Genomic DNA, 24,124 nt, shown 5'->3' on the forward strand with positions numbered 1-24,124 from the left:
TGCCAGATAACGCAGCTCAACCTCCTCTAGACACATGAATTTTGCCTGACAACCCTGTGAAGTAAGTACCACGAGTAGCCCCATTTTACAGATGAGAAAACTTAAGACACAGTAAGGATAAGTGGTTTGCTGAGCACCAGACACCTGCTAATCTATAGCCTGGATCTGGCCATGGACATTATGGCCCTAGCACCCTGTGAATAAACACCCATCAGGCACTTTTTTTTCTCGTGTGTCTGTGTGTGTCTGTGTCTGTGTGTCTGTGTCTGTGTCTGTGTGTCTGTGTCTGTGTCAGTGCACCCAAGCTGGTGCTTAAACTCGGGGTCTGGGTAGTCTCCCAGAACTATTTTACTCAAGGCTGGCACTCTGTCACTTGAGCCAAGCCACAGCTCCAACTTTTTGGTGGTTAATTGGAGATAAGAGTCTCCTGGATTTCAATGCCTGAGCTGACTTTGAACTGTGATCCTCACATCTCAGCCTCTCAAGTAGTTAGGATTACAGGCCTATCAGGTACTTTCATATCATTGATTGTAGGTTCTTTATAGCATGTATCAATATTTGAAATGCTTCAATATTTGTTATTTTTATCTTCTCCCCACCAGACCGTACAACAGAACTTTGTCTTTTTTCGTTCTTATACTCCTAGACACAGATAAGTCCTGGTAAATAATAGGAAACATGCATATACCACCTGAGTAAATGAAGTAGAACTTAAATGTTTCTGTTCTTTCATGAAATATTTACAAGCCTTTATACTTATGTATCAATCTACATTATTTTACTGATTCTGCATTTCTTAGTGAATTTCCACCATTTGCAAATTAGGTTCACATAACCGAGTTAAAAATACAGTGTGTGCGAACCTGATTTTTATGATGGCAGAGGGTTGTGACATATCCATAAAAAATGCTTACAGTTTATTCATTGGGCATTTGGGGGCATTGTTTCATAGGGTGAGAGAAAGAAGTGAAGACAGGGAAGTAGGGCTGTGGGTCAACTGACAGTGTGTCAGCCTTGAAAGGAAAACGCCATGGGAGAGTGTGAGACCCTGAGGTCAAGCACCAGCACTGGTACAAAAGAATGAGAGAAGGGGTGGGGAGAGAGGGAGAATGAGATGGGGGTGGAGAGAGGGAGTCAGGAAGGGGAAGAGGGGACAAAAGGGGGAAAGGAGGGAGAGAGGAAATCAGGTTTGCTAATAAGAGGAATTTTCACTGTACCAGTTGATAGGAAAAATGTAAGTTTCTTGTTACTGGTGTAACAAGTTCCCACATTTATAAAGATGTTTCCAGGGTAAGATAGTGAGTTAGAGGTTTCCTCTGCAAGACTCCATAAAAAGAAGCATCAGGGTAACAAAAGAGAGTTACATCATGAAGAAAGAGAGGAAGAGCCTGGGGAAACAAGAAAGAGGTGACAGGACAGCTGGAAGACATGCAGAAACAGAAGGGCCGTGCAGAAAAAGGGGCCTGTAACGCTAACCTCGGTGTCCACAGGAGAACCTGAGCTGCAGCTCAAGGCAGGTTAGTCCTGGCAAGTGCACACAGTCCTGGTGACCACAGCCATACAGCCTTGATGGCTGAATAAGGCCACAATCCTGTGAGCCATAAATCCAGTGCAGGGATTGGTGTGATGGTGACTCCTGTACTTGGCAGCCAGAACTGGGAAATAAACCTGTTATGTGTCTCCCCATACCTCAGAGTGCGATTGCCAGGTGTCATCTTGAGAGGATCCAATTTGCTCAAGACTGAGTTACTTACAGGATCTGGAAACAAGGAAGAATCACTAAAGAAGTCTGAGGACAGAGATGGGGGGAGATGGGGAGGGTCAACACAGAGTCAAAGCATATGGGTGTGGAGGCCACGGAGGTCAGCAGTCCTTTATGGTGAGGAGTGAACCCCACTGGATTACTGGGGAGCTGGGGAGCTTCAAGACCCTGGCTGACTTCAGAGCTGCCTTTCTACTGGCATGCGATGGTTACTGGGAAGGTCTCTGAACTCAAGTCAAAGGATTATTCTATTTCCAAGTAGTGCTTACTGCTAAGTAGATTCTGAGAGCACTGAGACTGGAGTCAGAATGCCAGGGTCCCTCTTCAGTGCATAATAGAGTGTTCTGTCTGCTTCTTCGCCTCTGAAGAGCTCAGCTTGGACATTTGCCCACCCTCCCTGTACATACTGAAGCACTTCTGCAGCAAGTGGGAATCAGTCCAGCCTTAAAACTTCCAAGGCAGTAGTACCACCTAGTACATAAGAAGGAGAGCTTCTAGCTAGAAGTCAGTGTCTCACACAAGTAATCATAGCTGCCCCAGAGTCTGAGATCCTGAAAGATTGAAATTTGAGGCCAGCCCTGGCCAATTCAGAAAGCCAGGTGAATTGTGGTTCAAGTATTATAGCACCAGCTGTGGACAAACAAGCTGAGCAAGTGTGAGGCTCTGTGTTCAAACTCTGATACTGGCATATTATGGAATATTACACTGCCATAAAAATGAAATCATTTTCAGGAAAATGTATAGAACTAGAGGATATACTAAGTGAGGTAAGTCAAGCTCAAATAAAAATATATCACCTGTAATCCTACTTAAACTGAAGGCTAAGATCTGAGGATCATTGTTCAAAGCCAGCTGGGCAAGGAAGTCCACTAGATTCATATCTCCAATTAACCACAAAAAAGCTGAAAATAGAGCTGTGGCTCAAGTGGTAGAATTTAGCCTTGAGCAAAAGAGCTCAGAGACAGCACCTAAACCTCTTGAGTTCAAGCCCCAGCACTGGCATACCCAGACACACACAGACACACACACACAGACACACACACTCACACACCATATGTTTTCACTCATTATGTGGGAGCTAGTCATAAAAGATATTCATATACACATACATTCTTAGGTCGTCAAGCATAGAACACACACCAAACTAAGAAATCACTCAAGAGGAAAAGGAAAGGGAAGAGGAAAAACAAAGAGAATGAATAACTTTGTGACACAATACTAGTATATATGACAACACCATAGAGAAACTCAACAAAAGGTGATGGCCGGTAGGGAAAGAGAGAGAAATATACTGTCCATGGGTGGGGCCTAATGGGGGAGGATTAGACTAATGAGGATAATAGAGGAGGTTGAATACTATCAAAATAGATTTTGTAACTATGAAAATGGAACCTAGAAACCTATTGAGAATGCTATTCTTTAGGGAGAAGGGTCAGGGAGTGTGATAGAGGGGTGAAATTGATTGAAATCTATGCATGAACCCCCTCATACAACTAATATAAGCCAATAAGAAAATAGAAGGAATAAAAAATGAAAAGAAAATAGAAGGATGAAAACAGCTAGCCCGTACATCATCAACTTAAACCATGTGACAACTAAGCTGGCATTGCAGAAGATATTTGAAGGAACACATGCAGAAGAAGACGAAATGCATAATCAGGAGAGCTAAAAATAAACAAGAATTAGGAAAAGGGAAAAAAATTGGAAATAACCATTAATTCAGTAGCCAGATATCTTCGATTCTAGGTCAGTTTATCCTGCCTTTTATACCATAGAATTCTCTTTCAGTGACCAACAGACAGGAACACATTACAAGGGGGAGATCAATTTATAAGGCACTTCTCTCTCACCTTGGAAAATGTGCATGATCTAGCCTTAACCTTCAGCAGAAGGACCGAGGCCTGAGCAGTACAACCGTGGAGTCACAGCTGCCTCTCTGTTTCCAACACTGGTCCACTTTTAGCCTTGATTGCCCTACATTTTGTTATATGTCAGAGAAGGTGAAAACGAGCTGGGTCTCAGTAGCTCACATCTATAATCCTAGTACACAGGAGACTGAGATCTGAAGATCATAGTTCAAAGCCAACCCGGGCTGGAAAGTACATGAGACTCAACTCCAATTAACCACCAGAAAACCATTTCATCTGTGCCTTACGTGCTAGCCTTGAGAGGGGAAAAAAAAAAAAGCTCAGAGACAGCATCCAGGCCCTAAACTCAAATCCCAGGACCAGCACACACACACACACACAGAGTGATTACTTGTGTTTACTTAAGATTTACTCTCATTGATAAGACAAACATGACTTTGGTGGGAACCTGAGATGTGGGTGCTATTAAGAGGGAGCACTTCGGGGCTGGGAAGGTGGCTCAGTGGTAAGTGCTTGCCTTGCATGCATGAGGCCCTGGGTTCGATTCCTCAGCACCACATAAGCAGAAAAAGCAGGAAGTGAGGCTGAGGCTCAAGTGGTAGAGCGCTAGTCTACATCTGAAAAGCTCGGGGACAGCACCCAGGCCAAGTTCAGGCCCCACGACTGACCAAAAAAAAAAAAAGGGAGCACTTGAACAAAACATCCCTTACCAGATATAAAGCCAAGCCTACATCCATTGCAAGGATTAGGCATGAGTCTAGGTGGTGTTGCGAGTTCACAAGAGGCAGGTAAAGTAAGGCCTTTAGAACATCTAGATGCTGTGCATGCCAGGGGACACATGCTCTTCCTGTGACCAGTTCTGTCCACACTACTGTGATAAAGACCACACACAGGCAGCAGTACACTCTGGAGAGGCATTTCTGGGTGCCCAGCTACAGCACAGGAAGTCATGCATAGGAGAGAGATTTTCTAGACTCTCCAAGGAGACTTAGAGGGAGTGGCTATTGACCCCCCTACCATGGATGCCAAGGAGTAACAACAATAGTGTTACTGCCCTGCTGGATTTGGGCACTGAGGAGACCAAAGTAGCAGTTTCCATCCACCCTCCACCCCTGCCCCATTGGCACCATCACTGGACTCTGAACAACTACCCTCTGTTGGAGGGGGAAATGTGCGATCGCTGGCATCAAACTGCTACAGCTGGACAGCCTCCACTATTTAAAAATTAAAAACATTAAGGGGTACTTACAATAAAGATCTAACATGAAATTCACATTTGTTTTCTAAGAATTTTAATAGTGTTCAACCCCTAGCCATCGACCCTTAGAGAGAGTAAGGACCTCTTAATCTACCTCAGCCCACACCAAAACTTTGCCCTAAGTCACACCTGGTATAAGGGTATAGTCATGAGCTCTTGCCATACTCTCTTACATCACTAGAAAACTCATATATGTTTTCAAGCTAGCTCCATTCCAATATCCCAAGAAAATCACAGGGCCAAACCCAACATCAAAGGGAGGGGTGGAGGAGAGAGACTATGTCCTGCTCGAGGGACAGGAACTTTCAAGACCTTCCGCTCTGATACTTGTCTGTGACTTGTCTCTGACTATGAAATGGACATAATGGAAAAGGGGAAGCATAGAAATGGTGGGAAAAGGATGAACTAATTCAGCAGTGATACTCACTAGACGCTACGTTGGAAATGAACTATACAACTTGTGGGTGAGGAAGATTTGGAGAGAACAAATTGGAAGAAAACAGGAAAGAGGTGATGCTATTCAAAAAGAATAGTATTTATAAGGTACCACATGATTTTTTTTGTTGCTTTGTATGTCCATCCCCCATGGTATAAACCCTGTTTTCACTGTATTTGATGTTGGTATAAGTTGGGGAGGGGAAGGGAAAAAACAAATTGTTTAAATTAGGATACAGGTGGACCCATTGCAACAATGAGATGTACAAGATGCCAATGTCAAAAAAACAACTTTACAATTTAGGCTGGGGGGAGCAGAGGAGGGAGGGATGTAGTTATGGAGATGGGAGGGAAGGGATGGTAAGGGAAAAACAAAAGGAGGAGGCAACAATGCTTGATAAGAAATGTACTCATTACCCTCAGATAAGGACTCAATGGTTTTTCCTTCTTGCTATTGTTTCTAGCATATTTATAAGATGATTTCTTTGTTGTTTTGTATGTCCCTCCCGATGGTATAACTCCTGTTTTCAGTGTATTTGATGTTGGTTTAATTTTGGGAGGGGAAGGAAAAAACAAATTGTTTAAATAGGGATACAGGTGGACCCATTGCAACAATGAGATGTACAAGACATTATGTCTAAAGCAAAATTCACAACTTGCGGGGGGGGGGGCGGCGAGGTGGGGCAGAGGGAGATGGGAAGGGATGGGAAGGAGAAACAAAGGAGGAGGCAACAATGCTTGATAAGAAATGTACTCATTACCTTGCTCATGTAATTGTAACCCCTCTGTATGTATTTTCACAATAAAAAATCATGAAATAATTTTTAAAAATGTACTCATTACCTCGCTCATGTGATTGTAACCCCTCTGTACGGTATTTTCACAATAAAAAACTTATTTTTAAAAAGTAGTGATTACCTGATTTATGTAACTGCAGCCCCTCTGTACATCACTTTACAATAAAAATAAAAAATAGGAATGGACACAGTATACTGATAACTCCAGTAAGAAGTTAACGATTCCCATTTAATCTTCAAAATAAGTTCAGAGTCCATAAGGCTAAATAAAGGGATCTTCAGCTCATTTGTAGACAAAGAAAACAGAATTTTATTCCCCCAATTGAGAGTAAGATAGAATTACACTGTGACTCTGTTGGGGAAACCCACCGTAGTGATTAAGTTCCTGTGATTTCTTTCATATAAGGTCTTCACAAAGAAAGGACTGTGATAAATCCCTTCTGTTAAGGTTCTAGCCTTCTCTTCTGAGTAACTGACTGATTTGAGAAGAAACATGACCTGAGCTAAGTTACTAGATTCTCCACAACTAACTCAAAATCTTCTAGAACTACAAGAGGGTTTTTTTCCTTTGTTGCTGCTTTCATTTCCTTTTGTCTTGTTTGTTCATTTATCTGTCTTTGGGAGAGTAAAGGGGACCTAGAAATGGTGGGATGAAAGGGAAACAAATTCAGGCGTGATACTTACTAGACACTATGTTGAAAATTAACTATAGAACTTGTGGGTTGGGAGAGGAGAGAAAAACTGGGAGAGTGGGAGGGAAGGAATGACAGTGTTCAAAAAGAAATGTACTCTTTATCTGACTTATATAACTGTCATGCCTCTGTACATTACATTTACAATAACAATAAAGTTTTAAAAAAGTAGTCCCAGACCTCTAAGTCTTACCATAAGATTAAATGTCTATTATTTCTTTTAAGTTGAAGACTTTTCCACTAAAAGAAATGGAGAAAATTACTAGATTATACTATAGATAGCTAGCTAGATAGTAGATAGATAGATGTAGATAGCTAGATAGATGATAGATAGATTTCCATTTAATACTCTACTTCCCTAATAAAACAATCTGACAATTAAAAAAAACAATCTGACGTTGAAAATCCTCTTTGAACATCCCATTCTTTTGGGAAAGGGCTTGTTTCCCCTTAGCTTTCATTGACTGAAAGCAGAAAATAAAGCACCTTTTAAAGCTCCCTATGAGAAATGTAATCCAGATCTGTATTCCTGCTTTTCAGTTTGTAATGAAACAATTTCTAGACCTAATACCAAAGGATCCACTTCTTCAAGCTACCTTAAGGATACTGTTGTGTGGGAAAAAAATGGATGTCATGGCTTCCTCTTTCATCAATGGAGAATTTCTCAACAGTTTAAAAGACCCTGCTCCCTGCTTTGTGAAAAATGGCAGGGATGATTGTGAAATAGAAACAGTCTGTATGCATCCTTGAAAAATGGTTCCATCAGCGGCCCGTTGTTTCCTCTCAGGTGTTGTAATCTATTGCCACCTGGTGGTCACTCTGTACATGTTTGAAATAGCAAGAACTGGAAGCGTTTTAAGATTTGCACAGGGAGATTTGCATCACGCTCCTTGATTAATTTCTTTGTGTTACACTATGTTCACCTTCTGAATGTCAAAGGAAAAGAAGCATTTTGGCAATTGAACAATACAAGTCTCTTCAAGGACTGGGTGTAACTTCATGTTCTGGCTACAATTCTACCTCCCTTTTAATCCTCTCCTTCATGCCAGAAGTAACCTTTGTGTACTCTGTTAGGATAAGGGTAGGAGTTAAGCTATCGTTTGGCCATGGAAATCCAGCACTATTTGAGAAACTGTCTTTGAAGTACAAAAACATAGCAAATGGACATGGGCTCTGACTCAAGAAAGGCAGAAAGAAGGATAAACAACTCCTCCCTCCAATTCAGTCTCCAAAGACAGACATTTAAATCATGAGGACTGCCTCTTCCCCCTGTCCCCCTCCAGCTCTTTTGGTTATAAATTTGATACTTAAAATAGACTTAAAAATCCAGCTGGTATGAGACATCACTGTGACTCTAAATTATCTTTCCTGGAAGCTAAATGTCCTAAGTGCATAAAATAATGACGTCTCTTATCTGCTCAACTCGACAGACCATATTAAGTAAAAAAAAATCTCCCTGGAAGCCAGTGTAGATGCCCCTTCCACTCACCAGCTATTTTCTTTGGAGAGAAATCCTTGGCCCCAAATACACATTTGGAGCAGCTTTAAACCTCCCGGGGGGAGGGGACATTGAGGGCAGAGAATGGTGTCCCCTAGTGTTAGCCCTGGAGGAAATCAGGGATTGCTGACCTTGGCAGACAAAACAAGTAGCCTGGATAAACCCCTAACCCAAGGGAGGGGGGGAGGAGGGGAGGGAAAGGGAAGGAGGGAGGGAGAAGAGAGAGAGAGAGAGAGAGGAGAGACTTAAGGGACAACATACTCACTCCCCCCCTTCTCTCCCCCATCCCCACCCCTGCTTTTCCATTTCTTCAAAGCGCTAAACCTTAGATCAAATACAAATACAGCTGGGCACACGCCACTCTCTTCCGGACCACCCCTCACCACAGGCTCTAGTCCTTGGAGAGGATGTCTTTTTTCCACCCCCGTTAGCCATCAGCATCCTCGCCCCCGGGAATATTAAGATACAAAGAGAGGAAAAACCACATATAAAGACGTATTGCTCCTTGAAGAGTAAACAAACAACTGTAGCCACATTCAGTCCAAATTCTTATGGGCAGAGAGAAGTGGGCAAAATATTCTACCACCTCCTCATACCAGGCAAAATAAACATAGCAATTATTGCCAAGAGGGGGGAAGGCAGGATGTAGCGGTGAAGGACAGCACGCAGGGCAGGTGCTGTCCTTGGTGCTGAAATCTGTGTCCTGCCTCAAAGTTGATGTGCTGGAACAAGATTTCCACTCCACGCCCTCAATCCCTCACCCTTGCAAAGCCCAAGCGTCTGATTTGGAGTGGGAGATGATTGGAAATTAAATCTTAAGTCATAAATTATGAAGTACTACTCTACTTGGTACATTAGAGTGTCACCCCTTGAGTTCAAGGCTAATATAAATTGAAGGGACAATGTGTGCTCCTAGTAGAGCAGTGAAGACACACAGTTGGTCATCAATAAATACCCACTTAATTAATTAGTTACTAACATTTTAAATGAAAGCTGAGGAGTCTGTATTCCTTCCCTCCCCACCACAAAAGAGAATAAAGATGTACTCAGAAGTAGACTGAGTCAATTTTCATTTGCAATACCTAGTTGGAATAGAAGACTCACCCTAAAATTTCTTTCTTGGCTAAAACCTTAGGCAGTTGTTTTAGATTCTGCAGTCAAAGAAAAAAGTGATGGGAAATTCTCAATCGAGTGGCACAAGTGAAGTAAACGCATCTTCCTTTCCAGAGAATACTGACTCCTGGGAGAAGGTAGAAGCCATGGGACCAGAGGGCACTGAGGTGAGACGATGGATATTTAGGGGCATGAAGATGTGCTGCATCTTCTCTCCTATCTCCCTTTGGGTTTGTCTCCAACCATTAAGCACCCAGCTTCCTGACTGGCGCGACCATGTCTCTCAGGGAAGACCAGAGGATAGGGAGTGGGTGCGCGTTTCAAAGCAGCTCTGAGTAGCTACCTGGTGAGTAGTTTGAGGGGACTCCTCCCAACCCCGAAAGCAAAACCGACACCACACACACACACCCTTTATGCAATGCCTTACCAACCTGGGAGCTCTGGTGGGGGAAGGGAGATTGTGGCTACTATGCACTCTCCCATCAGAATGTTTTTGGAAACTTAAAAAGTGCCGGGGGCTTTTATTGTAAGGTGCAGAGGAAGCGATAGTATTTGCTTTCCTATCCAAAGCAATACTGATATTTCAAGCCTCACTGTGAGGAGGTCTCTTTTGTTCCGACTGCATCTTCGCAGAAATTTTAATATCTCTTATAGAAATTTGGGACGATTTAGTAGATTTGGGGTGTTTCCACTGTGATGAGGAGGAAATTGATAGGATAGTCAGAGAGGAGGGACAGGCCTGGGAAACGTTAGCGAGGCCCCAGACGTGTGCATAAATAACCCCGGACTGCTGCAAGGAAACAAGATGGGGGGGGGGGGAATCACTGTGAAAACAAGAAAAGGAATCACTGAGTACTGAGTCATTCAAACACGCACAAAATCAACTTTGATTTGCCCTAAAGAGAACGGAGGGGGAGGGGGAGAAAAGCAGAGCGCAAAAACGGAAAGGACAGGCGAGTCAGCGAGCCGGGCCCCCGTTCCAGGTGTAGGCTGGGACTCGGGAGGACAGACCTGGTGAGCACAGAAACCTCGGTCTCTGGGTGCTTGGCGCCCTCTGGTGGGAAGTTTTTCGCCAACGCCTTTTCTTTTAACCGTAAGGGACCTTACCCGAGGCAGCGATGCGTTAACATGCTGAAATATTTCAAAGGGAGAATCTTTAAAAAGCCATGAAATGGAAAGCGAGTGAGCACCGGAGAGGAGGCCCAGCCCGCCCTTCCCGGGCCGCCTCTGCGCTCTGGGTCCCCAGGCGCGTGGAGCTGGTGGCACTCGTGCGTGGTATTAACCTTCAGACGTGATCAATCAGGAGAGAGAGCATTGAGGAAAAAAAAGAATGGAGGCCCCTTTTCCGCCAGTGGCACCAGGTAGCAATGCTCAGATAAGCTACTTTGGGCATGACTCGAGTTGGATAAGGAAACAGGAGTGGGGAGATGGCCCCTGAGCGGTCCCCCCTCGACTCTGCCCGCTCTGCCCTTACATCAACCCTGATCGGACCAGCCAAGACACCACTCTGAGCGGGTTTCGCTCCAGGAAGCGTTGCAGAGTCGCAGATCCAGGGAAAGTACTGGGAAATGAATTGAGGCAAAGCCATTCATCCATTCTCCTCCAAGATGGGGTGGGAGGGAGAGAAAGATAGAAGGAAAGAAGAAACGCTCCACTGAAATGTTCCTAGGAATTATCTTTTCCCTTCTCTCATCGGACACCCTATGAGAGAGATAGACCGAGACAGAGACAGAAAGAGAGAGAGAGAGAGAGAGAGAGAGAGCGCTGAGTACGTGCGTACGTTCTGGATTACTCATAGGACCTCCCACCACCCCCAGGGCGCAAAAACCGTGAGCTGGGTTTATAATCGCCCCATAAAGCTCGGGAGGCTGGCGGGCACCCTCAACAGATCCCCGCCGCCCCGCGGACCAGCGGCCCCGCGAGCAGCGGCCTCGTGACTCCCCCGCCCCGCGGGTCCCCGCCTCCCCTCTCCGCCCCCGCCTCCCCCGGAGCCCAGCGGCCGCCTCTCCGGGTCTCTCTCGTCTCCTCCAGGTTTTCGGGTGCCGGACAAGGGGTGGCACTGGTCAGGAAGCAGCTGGAGGTGACACGGGACATAAACGCCAGTGGCCGAGCCGAGCCCAGCCGGGTGGATCGCTGGACGCTACGCAGAGGAGCGGCGGGAGTGTCCAGCTCGGGGTCGCCGAGCCGAGGTGGGTCACCGCGCGACCTGCCGGCTGCCCGCCCTCGGCTTCCCGGCCCGCCCGAACCCCCGGTGCCTGCCGTCCAGCGCTCCCCGCCGGCCCCAGTCCGGGGTCTCGGCTCCGGCACCGCGCGGGGCCGCCGGCTCCCCGATCTCTTTCTCTCTTTGTCGGCGGTGTTGTGCCAACCCCACCCCGCCCCCGAGGACTCAAGGAAGCTGAGATCCGAGCTGAAGTGAGACGGGAGCGACCGCGCGCCCGGCTCTCCCCAAAGCGCCCCGGGCAGCCAGCCGCCCAAGGTGCCGCTGGGAGCGATAACCTGTTACTTCCCCAAGAGCGGTTCTCCCTGCCGTCCGCGTGGCTGCGAGAGTGCGCGCCCGTGACCAGGTGTGGGGCCCGAAGGCGAGGGGTGCAGGCCGTGGCTGCGGGGCTTTTCTTTGTGGGAAGGGGGGATCTTAGATCTCCCCAGATTCGCCTGCACTCTCTCGCTCAATCCCGGAGCCTTTGGACGCCATGGCTCCAGCGCCGAGCGCGCAGCACCGGCGACGCGCGCTCATCTTTGTTCGCCGCCTCTGGCTGGTGGGGCGCAAGTTCATTCGCCCCCTGACCTCCCGGGTGGTGATCTTGTTTCTAACCTTCCCCACCCTCCTTAGGTTGTGTTCCACCCTCCTTAGGGCTAGCTAAAGGAGAAACCCCCGAAAGTGGGACGGAGCTTGAAATGGCTCAACACAGGGTTGGGACCGGAGACAAACAAGCGAGGGCTGCTTTCGGCTGTCTGGAGTGCAAGGTGACTCTGGTTCTTGCCCGGCCGTGTCCTAGGGAGAATCAGAAAGCTAGGAACCGTTTCCTCTCCCTTCTCACCTTGTCTCACCAAGTGCCAGGTCCCGGGACCCGTGAGCCTCCTTCTTTCCAGGGAATTAGCCAGACACAACAACGCGAACCAGACACCGGAGCAGACGTGCCCGCCCCGCGCCCTCCCCCCTGCGCCGAGCCCAATGGGGCTTGTAGCGGCTGGGCTGGAAAATCGCGCCCCGAGCGCTGGCGCCCCGGTGCTCCGCCGCCCGGCCCTCCACACCCTCACCACCCCACACGCGCCCTGCACTGGCCTTCAGCCACCCTCCCCCCTGCACAGCGTCTCCCCTGGTCGCCCCACCGCGCGGCCAGACTGGAGAGCCGCCCCGGGCTGCGTGGCGGGAGCGAGCGCCCGCGTCTCCCCCCCCCCCCCCCCGATCATCCCCTCCGCTCCACCCGGCCCCCTCCCCTCTCCTCCCCCCCCCCCCACCGATCGCGCACTCCGACCCAGCCGGCTCACTGCGCTTCTCTTCCCTCGCCCGCAACCAGGTTTTCGGGGAGCTTCTGCGCCCCCTCCTCCCTCCAGCCTCCCAGCCAGCTCCGGTGCGCTGGGAGCCTTTCCTATATAAAGCTCTCGCTTCTCTTCGCAGCCTGTTCCCGCTCGCGACCCACCCGCAGACCCATCCGGAGGACCCCTGACACTCGACACCCCAAGACGATCGAGCTGATGGCGTCCTCGACCCCTTCTTCGTCCGCAGCCTCCTCGAACGCAGGAGCAGATCCCAATACCACCAACCTGCGCCCCACAAGTAGGTCCTGCCCCAGTTTCCTATCAAATGGACTGCAGGGAAGATGGGGGCGCTGGGACGGCGCGAGGCTGCGCTGTCGGAAAGGGAAGAGGGGAGCGAGGACATGGTGGAGCCTGGGAAACAAATGGGGCTCTCGCCCAGGCTCCCCTCTAGAGGTCATTTGGCTGTCAGGGACGCTGGGTGACTCCCCGGGCGCCGGAGCGCGAGGCCCACGCCGGGGCCGGGCGGCGGCGGCCGCCGGGGGCGGCGCGGCGGGCTAGGGGCGCCCGCACACGGCGCCGGGGTTTTGTTGTGCGGTGTTGTTGTTTCTTTTCCTGACGGGATGACAAGGGGCTGGGGAGGGGAGGGGCGAGAGGCGCCCGGGAGTCCCAGCGGGACTAGAGTGCTCGGTCCCCGGCTTTCGTTGAGCTGAGATCGGACCTCCTCCTCTCCCCCCAGAGCTGTGCTCGAAGTCTATAATCAACGGAAATTTCGACGTTAATTGCAGCTTTTAGAAAACTCAGGGCCCCTAATTGCTCCACATTTGCGTCGAGCTACTGACGAGGGAGGGTGAAGCCCAGGGGCGGGAGAGGTACAGAAAACTGCTGGAGACGGCACCTCCATACTCCATACAATTAATCCCATCTTAGACGCAGAAAGGACACGGCGGGGGCGGCAACATTTTGCGTGGCGGGAGGTGCGCGGAGCCCGGGGGAGGCAAAGGTTTGGTGGCGGGGAGACACCACCCTTCTCCTTTCTCCTGGACAAAAGTGCTGTCCGCAGGTACCAGTCCTGGGGCCGGGGGACAAACAGGAATAAAAGGGAGAGATGGGGGTGGCTTTCCCACCGTGCGCCTCCCCGGCTCTGGGGTCTTTAATTTGAACTTTGTTCCTCTCTGCAGAGGCGTGGGGATGAGAGATTTGTTTTTGTCTTTCCAGGTAGGGAAGTAGTATCTCCTTACATCCCCCCTCCCCAAATCCACCAGCTCCAGACAGTAAGGGCATTCGGATTTTATTCAGGAGGAGCCTAGAGAAGATAGTGTAGAACGGAGGAAAGGCTGGTCGCTGAGCTTCTGTGGCGCTTTCCGTCCGCGGGAGGAGATAATTGCCCTCCTCCAGGAAGGCGAGGAGGTGTTCTTAGGAGGGGCTCCTCTCCAATCCTTTGGCAGCGACGGTCAGACAGGAGGCCTGGTCTCGAGTGCTCAGGCGACGTTCCAGTTGCCTTCGCAGCTCCCTCTTCGCGCCACCTCGGCGAGCTGCAATCACACACACACACACAACAAAGAGGGGCTCGGGAAAGCGGCCAGTCCCGGCGCACGTGAGCCGGACACGGGCGGCCGAGCAGACTCGGGAGGACCTCCAGGCCAGCTCGTCTTTTGTCTATCGCTTTGGCCTTGATAGATTTCTTTCCAGTCCTCCCCACATCTCCCAACCACCACCGTTTCTGTTTCTGGTTTTTGTTTCGCTGCTGCACTGGCCGGGCTGGGCAGCAGTGACATTCGTTAGTCCACCGGGATCCCTGTCCCCCAACAACGAACACCCAGATTTCTCCCATGGGCAGCCCCAGTCCACAGATGCCCAGTCCACATACGGCCTGGAGTGCCTGGAAACTACTGAGGTAGAGGCGAGAAATCTGAGGAGCCTTCTTGGAAAGAGCAAGCAGGCTTCTCCAGAAATATTCGTGAGCACCCCCAGGCTGAACTCATCCACCCCAAGCTTGGTCCTCCTCCCCCTCCCCCTGCAGACACACCCTGGAACCTTACTGGTTCCTTCAGAGTCTCTTGGGAAATGTCCTTGCTGCACCTGTGCACCTGGGCGCCTGTACTTCCCCTCTTGCTCTAGCAACCCCTGGGTGGCATGTGGATCCGTCTAGTCCCCTGCATTGGTGGTCTAGGATCCTGCTGTACCAACGGGGCCGGTTCTTGAACTCTCCATCTCGGTTTTTCTTACTTTCCTCCATAACCTTAACCTCCCGTTCTGAAAGGCTGTGAAATGAGCCTGAACTTCAATCTCTGCTGAGTGACCTTGGAGAACTCACTTACCCTCTCTGAACCCAGATTTTTTTTTTTTTGACATTTGGAGTGTTAGATCAACACTTGCCCGGTGGGTTGAATGGAGCCGTTTTGAAGATTTGATGAGATTATATTTAAATCAAGAGCACATGATCTGGTGGAAATAGCTCCTTTTGTGCCAGGTGTTGTTGTTGTTGTTGTTGTTAGGGTTTTGCTTTTGGGGAAAAAAAATGTTTTCCTGCTTGTCAGTGGAACTCCGTCTGTGGTGTGCAGTTTCCGGGAGGAGGTCAGGCCGTTTTCATTCTCCCGCTGGGGCTCTGTTGTGCCTGAGGTTGAATGGACGTCACCTGCCTATCACAGGCCGCCCCCGTGCGCGCTGGAGACCCGGGGTGGGATGGGGGATGGGGTGCTCCGAGGCCCTTGCTTTGAGGGATGGCGGAGGATTTCACACTCGCTTGCACCCAGGCTTCTCAGGCACAGGTCTGCTTTACACGCGGCAAGTTAACCCTAAACCCTGATGGCTTCAAGAAAAATCGACCCCTCCTGGGCCAGAGATGGAGACCCAGAGGAAAGGCTCCCGCTTGCCTTCCTGCTCCAGACCGCGCTGTCTCTGGAAAGGGCTGGGGAAAGGCGGGGAAGAGGGGCCTGGGTCGAGAACCCGAGGCCCGCCATTGTCTTCCCGACTCCCCCGCCGGACTGAAGAGCAGCCATGCGAGCCCGATCATCTAGTCAAATACTATTTTTCACCCAATTAATTCCTGAACTCTTCTGCGACCCCATTTCATGCCAGTTTATTTTAAGCTGCCACTCAGCTGGAGACCTGCCAAGAAATTATGAGACGTTTCGGGCCCAGATGCCCGTTCCCTTTCGGGGCTGTTGTGGTCACCCTTCCAGTCGGGGGGCCCAGACCAGACGCCAGGGCCTGGTCAGTGGGTGCTGAGCAACTCGAGCGCCCGGGGCTGGCCCTCGGGCGTGGGCTCAGCTTTCGCCCGGCTCCGACTGGGATCTCGGTGGCTGCCAGGCGGCGATCGCTTAGGAGCCTGGTGGGCGCCGGGAGCCCCGTCTTTCAGACTTGCAGAAACTGGGCTGTGCAGCTGACGCCCCGGGCAGGGAGGGAACGCACCTGGAGCTGGGAAGGCGCGGGTCTGCGTGTGGGGCGCGCAGATCTGGCTCCTTCCCCCTAACACCAAAGAGTTTTTATTGAGCGCCGAGGAAGAGCTCCCCTGCCCGCGCTGGCCCCGCCAGCCGCCCACGGTCTGCCCGCGCATCCCTAACCGCACCTTCCCCCCCCCCACTCTTGTTTTCAGCCTATGACACCTGGTGCGGAGTGGCCCACGGATGCACCCGGAAGCTGGGGCTGAAGATCTGTGGTGAGTGGAAGGACCCCACCGGGGTCCTGCGGGGCCGGGCTGGGGGGCAGCGTGCGCGGGGCCGCACTCCGCGGCGGGGCGCGGGGAGGTGGTGTGGATCCTTGTGCTTCGATCTGGTTTTCTAACCTTATTCCATTGTCTCTGTCACACGCACACACATTCACACTCACACACACACTCCAAGCCCAGGCTCACATCCCCCCCACACACACACACCAGACGGAAAGGGCCTTGTCCTCCGGAGCCGGTGCTCCCGGAGAGCCCCGTGCAGGGAGCGGCGGGGCGCCCTGTCCGGGCACGCGAGCCGCAGCCCGGCGCCCCCACGCGGCAGCCTGGCTCTGCTGCCCCGGCGCCCGCTCCGCCCGTCAGGCTGGGTCGTGTGGGAGACGCGAAGTGACCCCACGCGGGGACCGACGCGCCCCCTCCTCTTCAGGAACGCGCGCCCCTGCCCCCCTCCCGCCGCCCCCTCCCCCTGGGTCTGGGTGCATAGAAAGTGGTTCTCCCGCTTGGGAGTTTTGCCAGGAGATGTCATAATGGATTCAGATTTTGTTCTGGGGTGGGGGGCTGAGAGGCTAAGGGAAAGGACTGTGTGCAGCCCCTCGGTGGCCAGCCTGGAGGAGGCGTGGGCAGCGCCGGCCAGGGGGTGGGCCCGGCCTTATCTCTGTAGGCAGGAAGGAAAGGAGAAAGAGTAGGCAGAGGCCGAGGGAGGGGGACGGGGGGGGACGGAGGGGGGGTCTGGCACGATTTGCCAGCAGGGAAGGAAAATAGATCGGAGAGCAGGGGAGGGGAAGGAACTGCTCTCGGGAGACGTGAGGGCCTGAAATGAAAACGCCCAAGGGATGTCATTTTTTTTAAGGGAGAAAAGGAGATTTGTTCGAGGGGACACGGCTGAGTGGCTCTGGCTGAACAATGAGGACTTGCTTTCCTCGCTACATTTCACCGTCTAAAATTCGCAAGCCTACTCCGGCTAGGAAATACGGGTGTCCCCAAGGCAGGGTGTGGAGAGGCGGGGGTGGGGGATTAACGAGGGGCTTCTTAAAGAGCCATCCGCCGGCCGGCGGCTGCGCCGGGGAGATAACGGCGGAGTCAGAGCGGGGCACGCCCCCATCCCAGCTCCGGGGCGCACGGGGCCGACCCGCTACTGGACGCCTGTAGGTCCCGGCATCCCAAAGTAGTGACAGTTCGGAGCCGAAGCCAGCGGAGAGGGAGGGGTTATTTAGCGACCTTTGGAAATCACCACTCCCTTCTGCTTGATCGCATTATTGCGCCCTCCTTGCGTCTTGGGGAGGGTTGCTGTGTGCCTTCAATCCTGAAAAGGGGAGCTCAACTCCTAGCTCAACAGTCCGGCGGCCGAGCAGCCTGGAGGGGTCGGGTCCACTCCCCAGGCACGCCAGGCCGGTGGGCGACACCCGGGTGTCAGCGGGGAGCCCCAGCTTTGTTCTGTTAATAGCCCGCCCCCCCTCGCCCCCCGCCGCCATTCCCTGCTTAATGGCCCATTTCGCGCTAGATCCCTCCAGAGGCCTCGGCGCTCGCCTTCGGCAGCCGTCATTGTTCACGCAGCCGGGCCACTGCGAGAGAGGGCCCCAGCCTCCCCGGGACCGAGGACTGTAGGCACGGGCTCGGGGTGAAGGCCATCTGCCCTGCGATCCTGGTCCTGAGGGAGGATGGGAACGTGCAGGGAGTCCCCGGCCACCCTCTCCTGCCCCAACGCCTTGATGCTCTTGTGAGGGGACCCTTGCGTCCCAGCGCCGCTTCTGGGGACTCAGCACTTGTCCTCAAAGGGTAAAGTTAACCGAGCACGCGCGCGCGCCGGGGCGCCGTCCTCCGCTGCCCCGGAGCAGGGCAGGACCGGACCCAGCTCTGCTGGGTTTGAGAAACTAGGAGACCCTAAATTGCCACCAGCTGCCCCATCTAGCTATCAGCCAAAGCCTTGGGGGAAGAGAGTTCCTGGGTTGTTTCTTCCCTGCTCCGCTACACCCCTCCCATACATAGACACCCCAACACTAGTTTCTGGAAAGTTACAACCTGAGTGACAGGAGAAGCGGGGAAATTACCTACCTGAGGGGAAATTACCTACTGCTCAAACGCTGTGCCTTTGGGGCCACAGATTAGGAAGTTCCCATTAGCTTTGATTCTGAAAAGCGAACACAACTTCATGAGGATTTCTTTCCCATGCTTTAAGGCCAACTCTGGCTTTCCATTTTAATACACTGGGAGCTGAGTTCAGTCCTTCATTTTGATCCTGGTTGTACAACGCCCTCCTAACCCATACACACCACACACAGTCCCTCTCTCCCAGACCCTCAAGGTACCTGCTGAAGCATTCTTGACCCAAAGGTACCAAAGTTGATTTATTTTATTTTCACTTTAAGACAGCATAGGAATGGTGGTCCTCTTCCCACCCTCAAGTCCTTTTCTCTGGGCCACATACTCCCCTGTGTGACATCCTCAGTGCCTTGCCAAATTCAAACCCCATCCACCCTCCTCTTCTTCCCCACAGTCCAAAGAGTGAAGCTGCAGGTAGGTCCTGGGTTGTACCCTTAGCTCTGGAGGTAGTACCTCCCTGGAAGTGAAATCAGACAGAAGAAACCTATGGTTTGTCAAGAGCTGGACAGTAGCTGTGGCCTGATGGCAAGACTTACATAGAATGGGTCCCAAGGAGCCCTAAATTCTGGCTAAATTCAGTGCATCTTTGGGCCTCCATTACTTATTTATTCAGAGGTCCCACACTTGTTGATTGCTATCCTGAGTCATATTATTTAGTCCACACTACATGGATGTGTTTGATTTTGATTCATCAATTTTTAAAAATAGACCTCAAGAATTCTGTATCTCTGCAATTGCAAGGTAGCCCTCCTCAGCTTTTCTCTTTATCCTCAGAATGTGGAGTCTCCTGACCAGTTATCCATAGACTGACATTAGGGTCTTGCAGCTGGAGTACAGACAGAAGTAAAGTTAAGCTTGCCCCTGTCTCAGGAATTCCTGCTCCAAGAGAACTCTTCTGTAGCCAGGAATGTTGTCAGAGCACCCTCCTCTTCATTCTTAAAAGAGATGGCTGCTTCCAGATCACTCACTTGTAAGGATCCCAGTATTTTAGAAAATCAAAGCCTTCCTAAGCAAAGTAAAAGAAATGACAATGTACCTTAAAACTTTGCATTAGCTGGCTCCGGTGGCTCACGCCTGTAATCCTAGCTACTCAGGAGGCTGAGATCTGAGGATCACGGTTCAAAGCCAGCTGGGGCAGGAAAGTCCGTGAAACTCTCATCTCCAATAAGCCACCAGAAAACTGGAAGTGGCATGGTAGTTCAAGTGGTAGAGCGCTAGTCTTGAGCTGCAGAGCTTCGGGACAGCACCCAGGCCCAGAGTTCAAGCCCCATGATCGACAAAAAAAAAAGTTGCATTAGCTGAAGCCAGGTGCCAGTGGCTCACACCTGTAATTCTAACTATGCAGAAGGTTGAGATCTGAGGATTAAAGTTCAAAGCCAGTGAGGGCAGACAAATCCAAGAGATTCTTATCTTCAGTTAGCCAACACAAAGGCAGAAATGGAGTTGTGGGTCAAGTGATAGAGAATTAGCTGTGAACAGATAGCAAGATCTGTGTTTGTATGTATGTATATTGTTTACCATAACACATAGTGGCTTTTAAGACAAATTATTTTTCAATATAAGTGTGCTACCCATAATACCATCACAGAATCTAGATAAAATTCTGATTCTTAGTGCATTATAGGAAATGTCCAGCAATGTGATGTGAGTCCAAAGCTATGTCATATTGGCATCTCTCAACTTTATCAGGAGATTTCTAGAAGAAACTCAATGTAAACCAGACACAATATCCAAATCCTAAACTTAGACTTTATTCCTGAAGCGGGTTCCAAGGGATTTTGAGGTTCAGGGACTTAAGGCTTTCCCAGAAGTGAGTCAGAATCCAGTGGAGGTCAGAAGTTGGGGACTACATAGGTGGGCAGGGCAGACCACACGGTCTCTCCAGCCTAATGAATTTCATAACTACTGTTCTAAGACTAGGGGAACAGCATCAGGATTTGGGAGGCAGGTGATCAACCCTCCTGCAAATGAGCCTGCTTCTGAACTCTGGGGATTTGGAAGAGGGGGAACATAGAAGGAAGGCAAAGGTTATATTCCATCTCTGTACCCAAGTACGCAACTCAATTATAGCTTACCTTCCTCCTTCTGGCGTCCTTTGGGGTTTTGATGGCAAGTTTAAAAGGCTCTGGGAACTGTGAAGGGCCAGGTGTTTCTGCCTTCCTTTTCTTCCCTCCAAAAATAGACTCTGGCTCCTGTGTGTGGGAGGACTCTAATCAGCCTTCTCCTGCATCCCTCTGCCACCCAGCACCACTGAACTGTGTCCTAGGGAAGTAGAGCTGAATTCCCAGATTAACTTGCTTTCCTTTGCACCTCCTGGGAATTTCTTCCAAGCCTATCTAATGATAACTGTGATTCCCCAAGGACCTTTGTGTCTACAAAGACAGGTTTCAGGTCACCAAGAAGCTTTGTGATTCCCCCCACCTTTTTTTTTCAGGGTGCTCCCTTTAGTCCTAGGATTGAGGCTGCACTAAGGAGATGATAAGAAGAGAGTGGCCTTGAAGGCTGGGAGACCAGAGAGATCGGAGGAGGGACTGGAAGCTGACATATTCTCTAAGCCCTTTGGCTCCACCTTGCTCATTTGCAGATGGTGGGTTTTTTTTTTTTGTAGTCCTACAGGGAAGAGATTTCTCCTTTTCAGGGATTCTTAGAGGTGTTGTGAATACCCCCCTAAGATCAGACTCTGGCCTTAGAATTTGTTGAGTTCTTAGTAACTTCCTATCTTTATTACAATTGTAGTTTCCATCTGTCAGACTGTAAGCTCCTGGAGGGGATGTCTGTGCCTCTCATTTATCTTCATCTTCCTGTCTGACTTCATAGAAGACTGCTTTTCCACACCCACTGCTCATCTAGTCCTTGTAGAATTAAATGTCAACACCCATATGATTTAAATATTTCTTTTCTTCCAATACCTTTATTAATGAGGGAGAAGAAGAATCAAGAGGCATTTGTAGGGGGAAAAAACTGCGTTATAGGGTTGGTTCAGTAAAATTACATATTCTGCCCTGAAGGTTAGCTAGTGACAGAAGAAAGCATCTTCCCAAATTCCCAGAACCTCAGCTTCTTCTTCCCTCCCCTGTCTTCATCTTCCTCTTTCCTCTGCTGTCCCCACCCTCTTTCCCCTCCTGTCTTCACCTTCTTCCTTCCTTTACAGTCCTCATCCTTTTCTCATTCTATAGCTCTCCCCCTCTTCCCATTGCTGACCTCCCCCTCCTTCCTCTGATTGCACAGCACATAAATTCAGCACTGGCCACATCCTCTCTGAGGGTCCCTTCCTTCCAAATTCCATCCTGAGGCTGGTTACTGGAGTGGAAGCTGTCCATTTGACTTAATCCCGAGTTTGCTGTCACATTCAGGGAAGAGAATGGGCCTAACTTACTGTTTCTCTCTTGCATGACTGGGCCTGTACTACTGATGACACTTGGCACTGCCCCTCTCGGCCTGAAACAGAGCAGGGCCAGAGCCACTAGATGGAAAGCATGGATACTCACTGGGATTCCCAGCAAAAACAAGAGCCCTGCTTGGAGCAGACTGATCCAGCAGCTGACCCTTGCTGGTTGGGTAGTTTCCAGTCTCTCTGACCCAGCTTCCTCTGCCTTAGGCTTCTTGCAGAGAACCAACAGCCTGGAAGAGAAGAGTCGTCTTGTGAGTGCCTTCAAAGAGAGGCAGTCCTCCAAGAACCTGCTTTCCTGTGAAAACAGTGACCGTGATGCTCGCTTCCGGCGCACAGAGACCGACTTCTCCAACCTGTTTGCTCGAGGTGATCCCTCCCTAGCTCACCCACCCCCATATATACATGGTGCTAGCTAGTTGCTTCCTAATGCAAATGTCCTGACTTTTTGTCCCTGACATTTTACTCCTTTTACCAAGAAAGAGCATTATTCACAGTGAGTTCATACAGCTCACAAAACTGCTTTTCAGACTCTTTTCTCTAGTGCCTTGCTTTCACTGTTTCAGAAGGTAAAAGAGGAAAGTTTGTAAAACAATTCTACCTGGGGGTGTGGCGCAAGTAAGAGAGCACTTGCCTGGCAGGTGCAAAGACCTAAGATAATACCCAGTACTTGCAGAAGAAAAAAAAAATCACAACAAAAATCTCTAATTTCAAGCCAGATGCCAATGGCACATGCCTGTCATTCTAGCTACTCAGGAGGCTGAGATTTGAAGGTCACAGTTCAAAGCCAGTCAGGACAGGAAAGTCTATGAGACTCTTATCCCCAATTAGCCTCCAAAAAGTCAGAAATGGAGCTATGGCTCAAATAGTATAATGCCAACCTTAAGAGAAAAAGCTAAGGGACAGTGTCCAGGCCCTGAGTACTGGCACACACACACAAATAACCAATTCTAAAGATACATGCAGAGATAAATATAAATTTGTAAAATCTCTGAATCTAAAGGAATCTAACATGTAAAAATAATTACAATGATTTCTAACACATTTATCCTCCAATATTGCTCCCTCCAAGCTACCCTATGAGAAGCTCACCATATGGGCCACATAATCAAAAACTGTGAGACTCATTTTCCTCACGAGCTCTGTCCCTCACTGCTGCTGCCCTCAACTGCTCATCTTGGTTAGCATTTTTCTGGCAGCTCAAAGGTAGACCCACCACTACAACTTCTGGCAATTCCTATTGGGCCACCAAAGCCAGACCAGAACACTGAAACCTCTGACTGCCCAGGGAACAGACAGAGTATCCTATATATAGCCCAACAGCCTGCCCTGTACTAGAACTGACACCTCCACAGTTGTTGGAGTCCTACACAGCTCTCCTCCCTGGCTTTACCACTCTACCTGACTCTGTTTAGCAGTGCCTTAGCCCTAAGTCACCTCCATACATCTCAGGATCCAGGCCCAGATGTTAAGGTCAAGTTAGGGGTCCCGTGTCTTACCATCTTGAGCCAAGTTCTAAGTTACTATCTGAGTATGCTAGGAAGAACACACTCTCTTGCCACAGAAGCTTTATCCTCTGCTACCAACAGATGGAGCACAGCATTAAGGCCAAGTCAGGCAATGCATGTCTGATTCTCAGCACAGATATATACACATCCTGGAATGTAGTTAGGCCTGTCAGGGTATCAAGGCTGATATTAGGGATCTCTGGACCCAGGAAACCAGGTATGAGGAAGGGATCACATCTCTTTGGCTTTCCTCCATTAGACCTGCTTCCAGCTAAGAACGGGGAAGAGCAGACTGTGCAGTTCCTACTGGAAGTGGTAGACATACTCCTCAACTATGTTCGCAAGACGTTCGATCGCTCCACCAAGGTGCTGGACTTCCACCACCCACACCAGCTGCTGGAAGGCATGGAGGGTTTTAACTTGGAACTCTCTGACCACCCGGAATCCCTGGAGCAGATCCTGGTTGACTGCAGAGACACCCTCAAGTACGGGGTTCGCACAGGTAAGAGTGAGAGCCAGCAGGATAGGCAGGGAGTGACCTTCCCTCCATCTCACCCTGGC

The 24,124-nt window shown here is 50.2% G+C and overlaps 1 protein-coding gene across 2 annotated transcripts in view; it reads left to right on the top strand.

Annotated features, from left to right (window-relative positions):
• The first annotated feature begins 11,246 nt into the window (after positions 1-11,246).
• Positions 11,247-24,124, top strand: part of Gad1 (glutamate decarboxylase 1 (brain, 67kDa)) — a 41,290-nt gene continuing 28,412 nt past the window's right edge. Inside the window, exons 1-5 of one of the 2 annotated variants that reach the window (XM_013027818.1) lie at positions 11,247-11,612; positions 13,043-13,201; positions 16,499-16,561; positions 22,266-22,424; positions 23,823-24,065. In XM_013027818.1, coding sequence (XP_012883272.1) covers positions 13,120-13,201; positions 16,499-16,561; positions 22,266-22,424; positions 23,823-24,065 — 547 coding nt within the window. In that variant the 5' untranslated portion in view covers positions 11,247-11,612; positions 13,043-13,119. Of the gene's footprint in view, positions 11,617-13,042; positions 13,202-16,498; positions 16,562-22,265; positions 22,425-23,822; positions 24,066-24,124 lie in introns of both variants that reach the window. The other variant, XM_013027827.1, reaches the window with a different exon arrangement.

This window comes from Dipodomys ordii, unplaced genomic scaffold, assembly GCF_000151885.1.
Source record: "Dipodomys ordii isolate 6190 unplaced genomic scaffold, Dord_2.0 Scaffold5, whole genome shotgun sequence".
NCBI lineage: Eukaryota > Metazoa > Chordata > Mammalia > Rodentia > Heteromyidae > Dipodomys > Dipodomys ordii.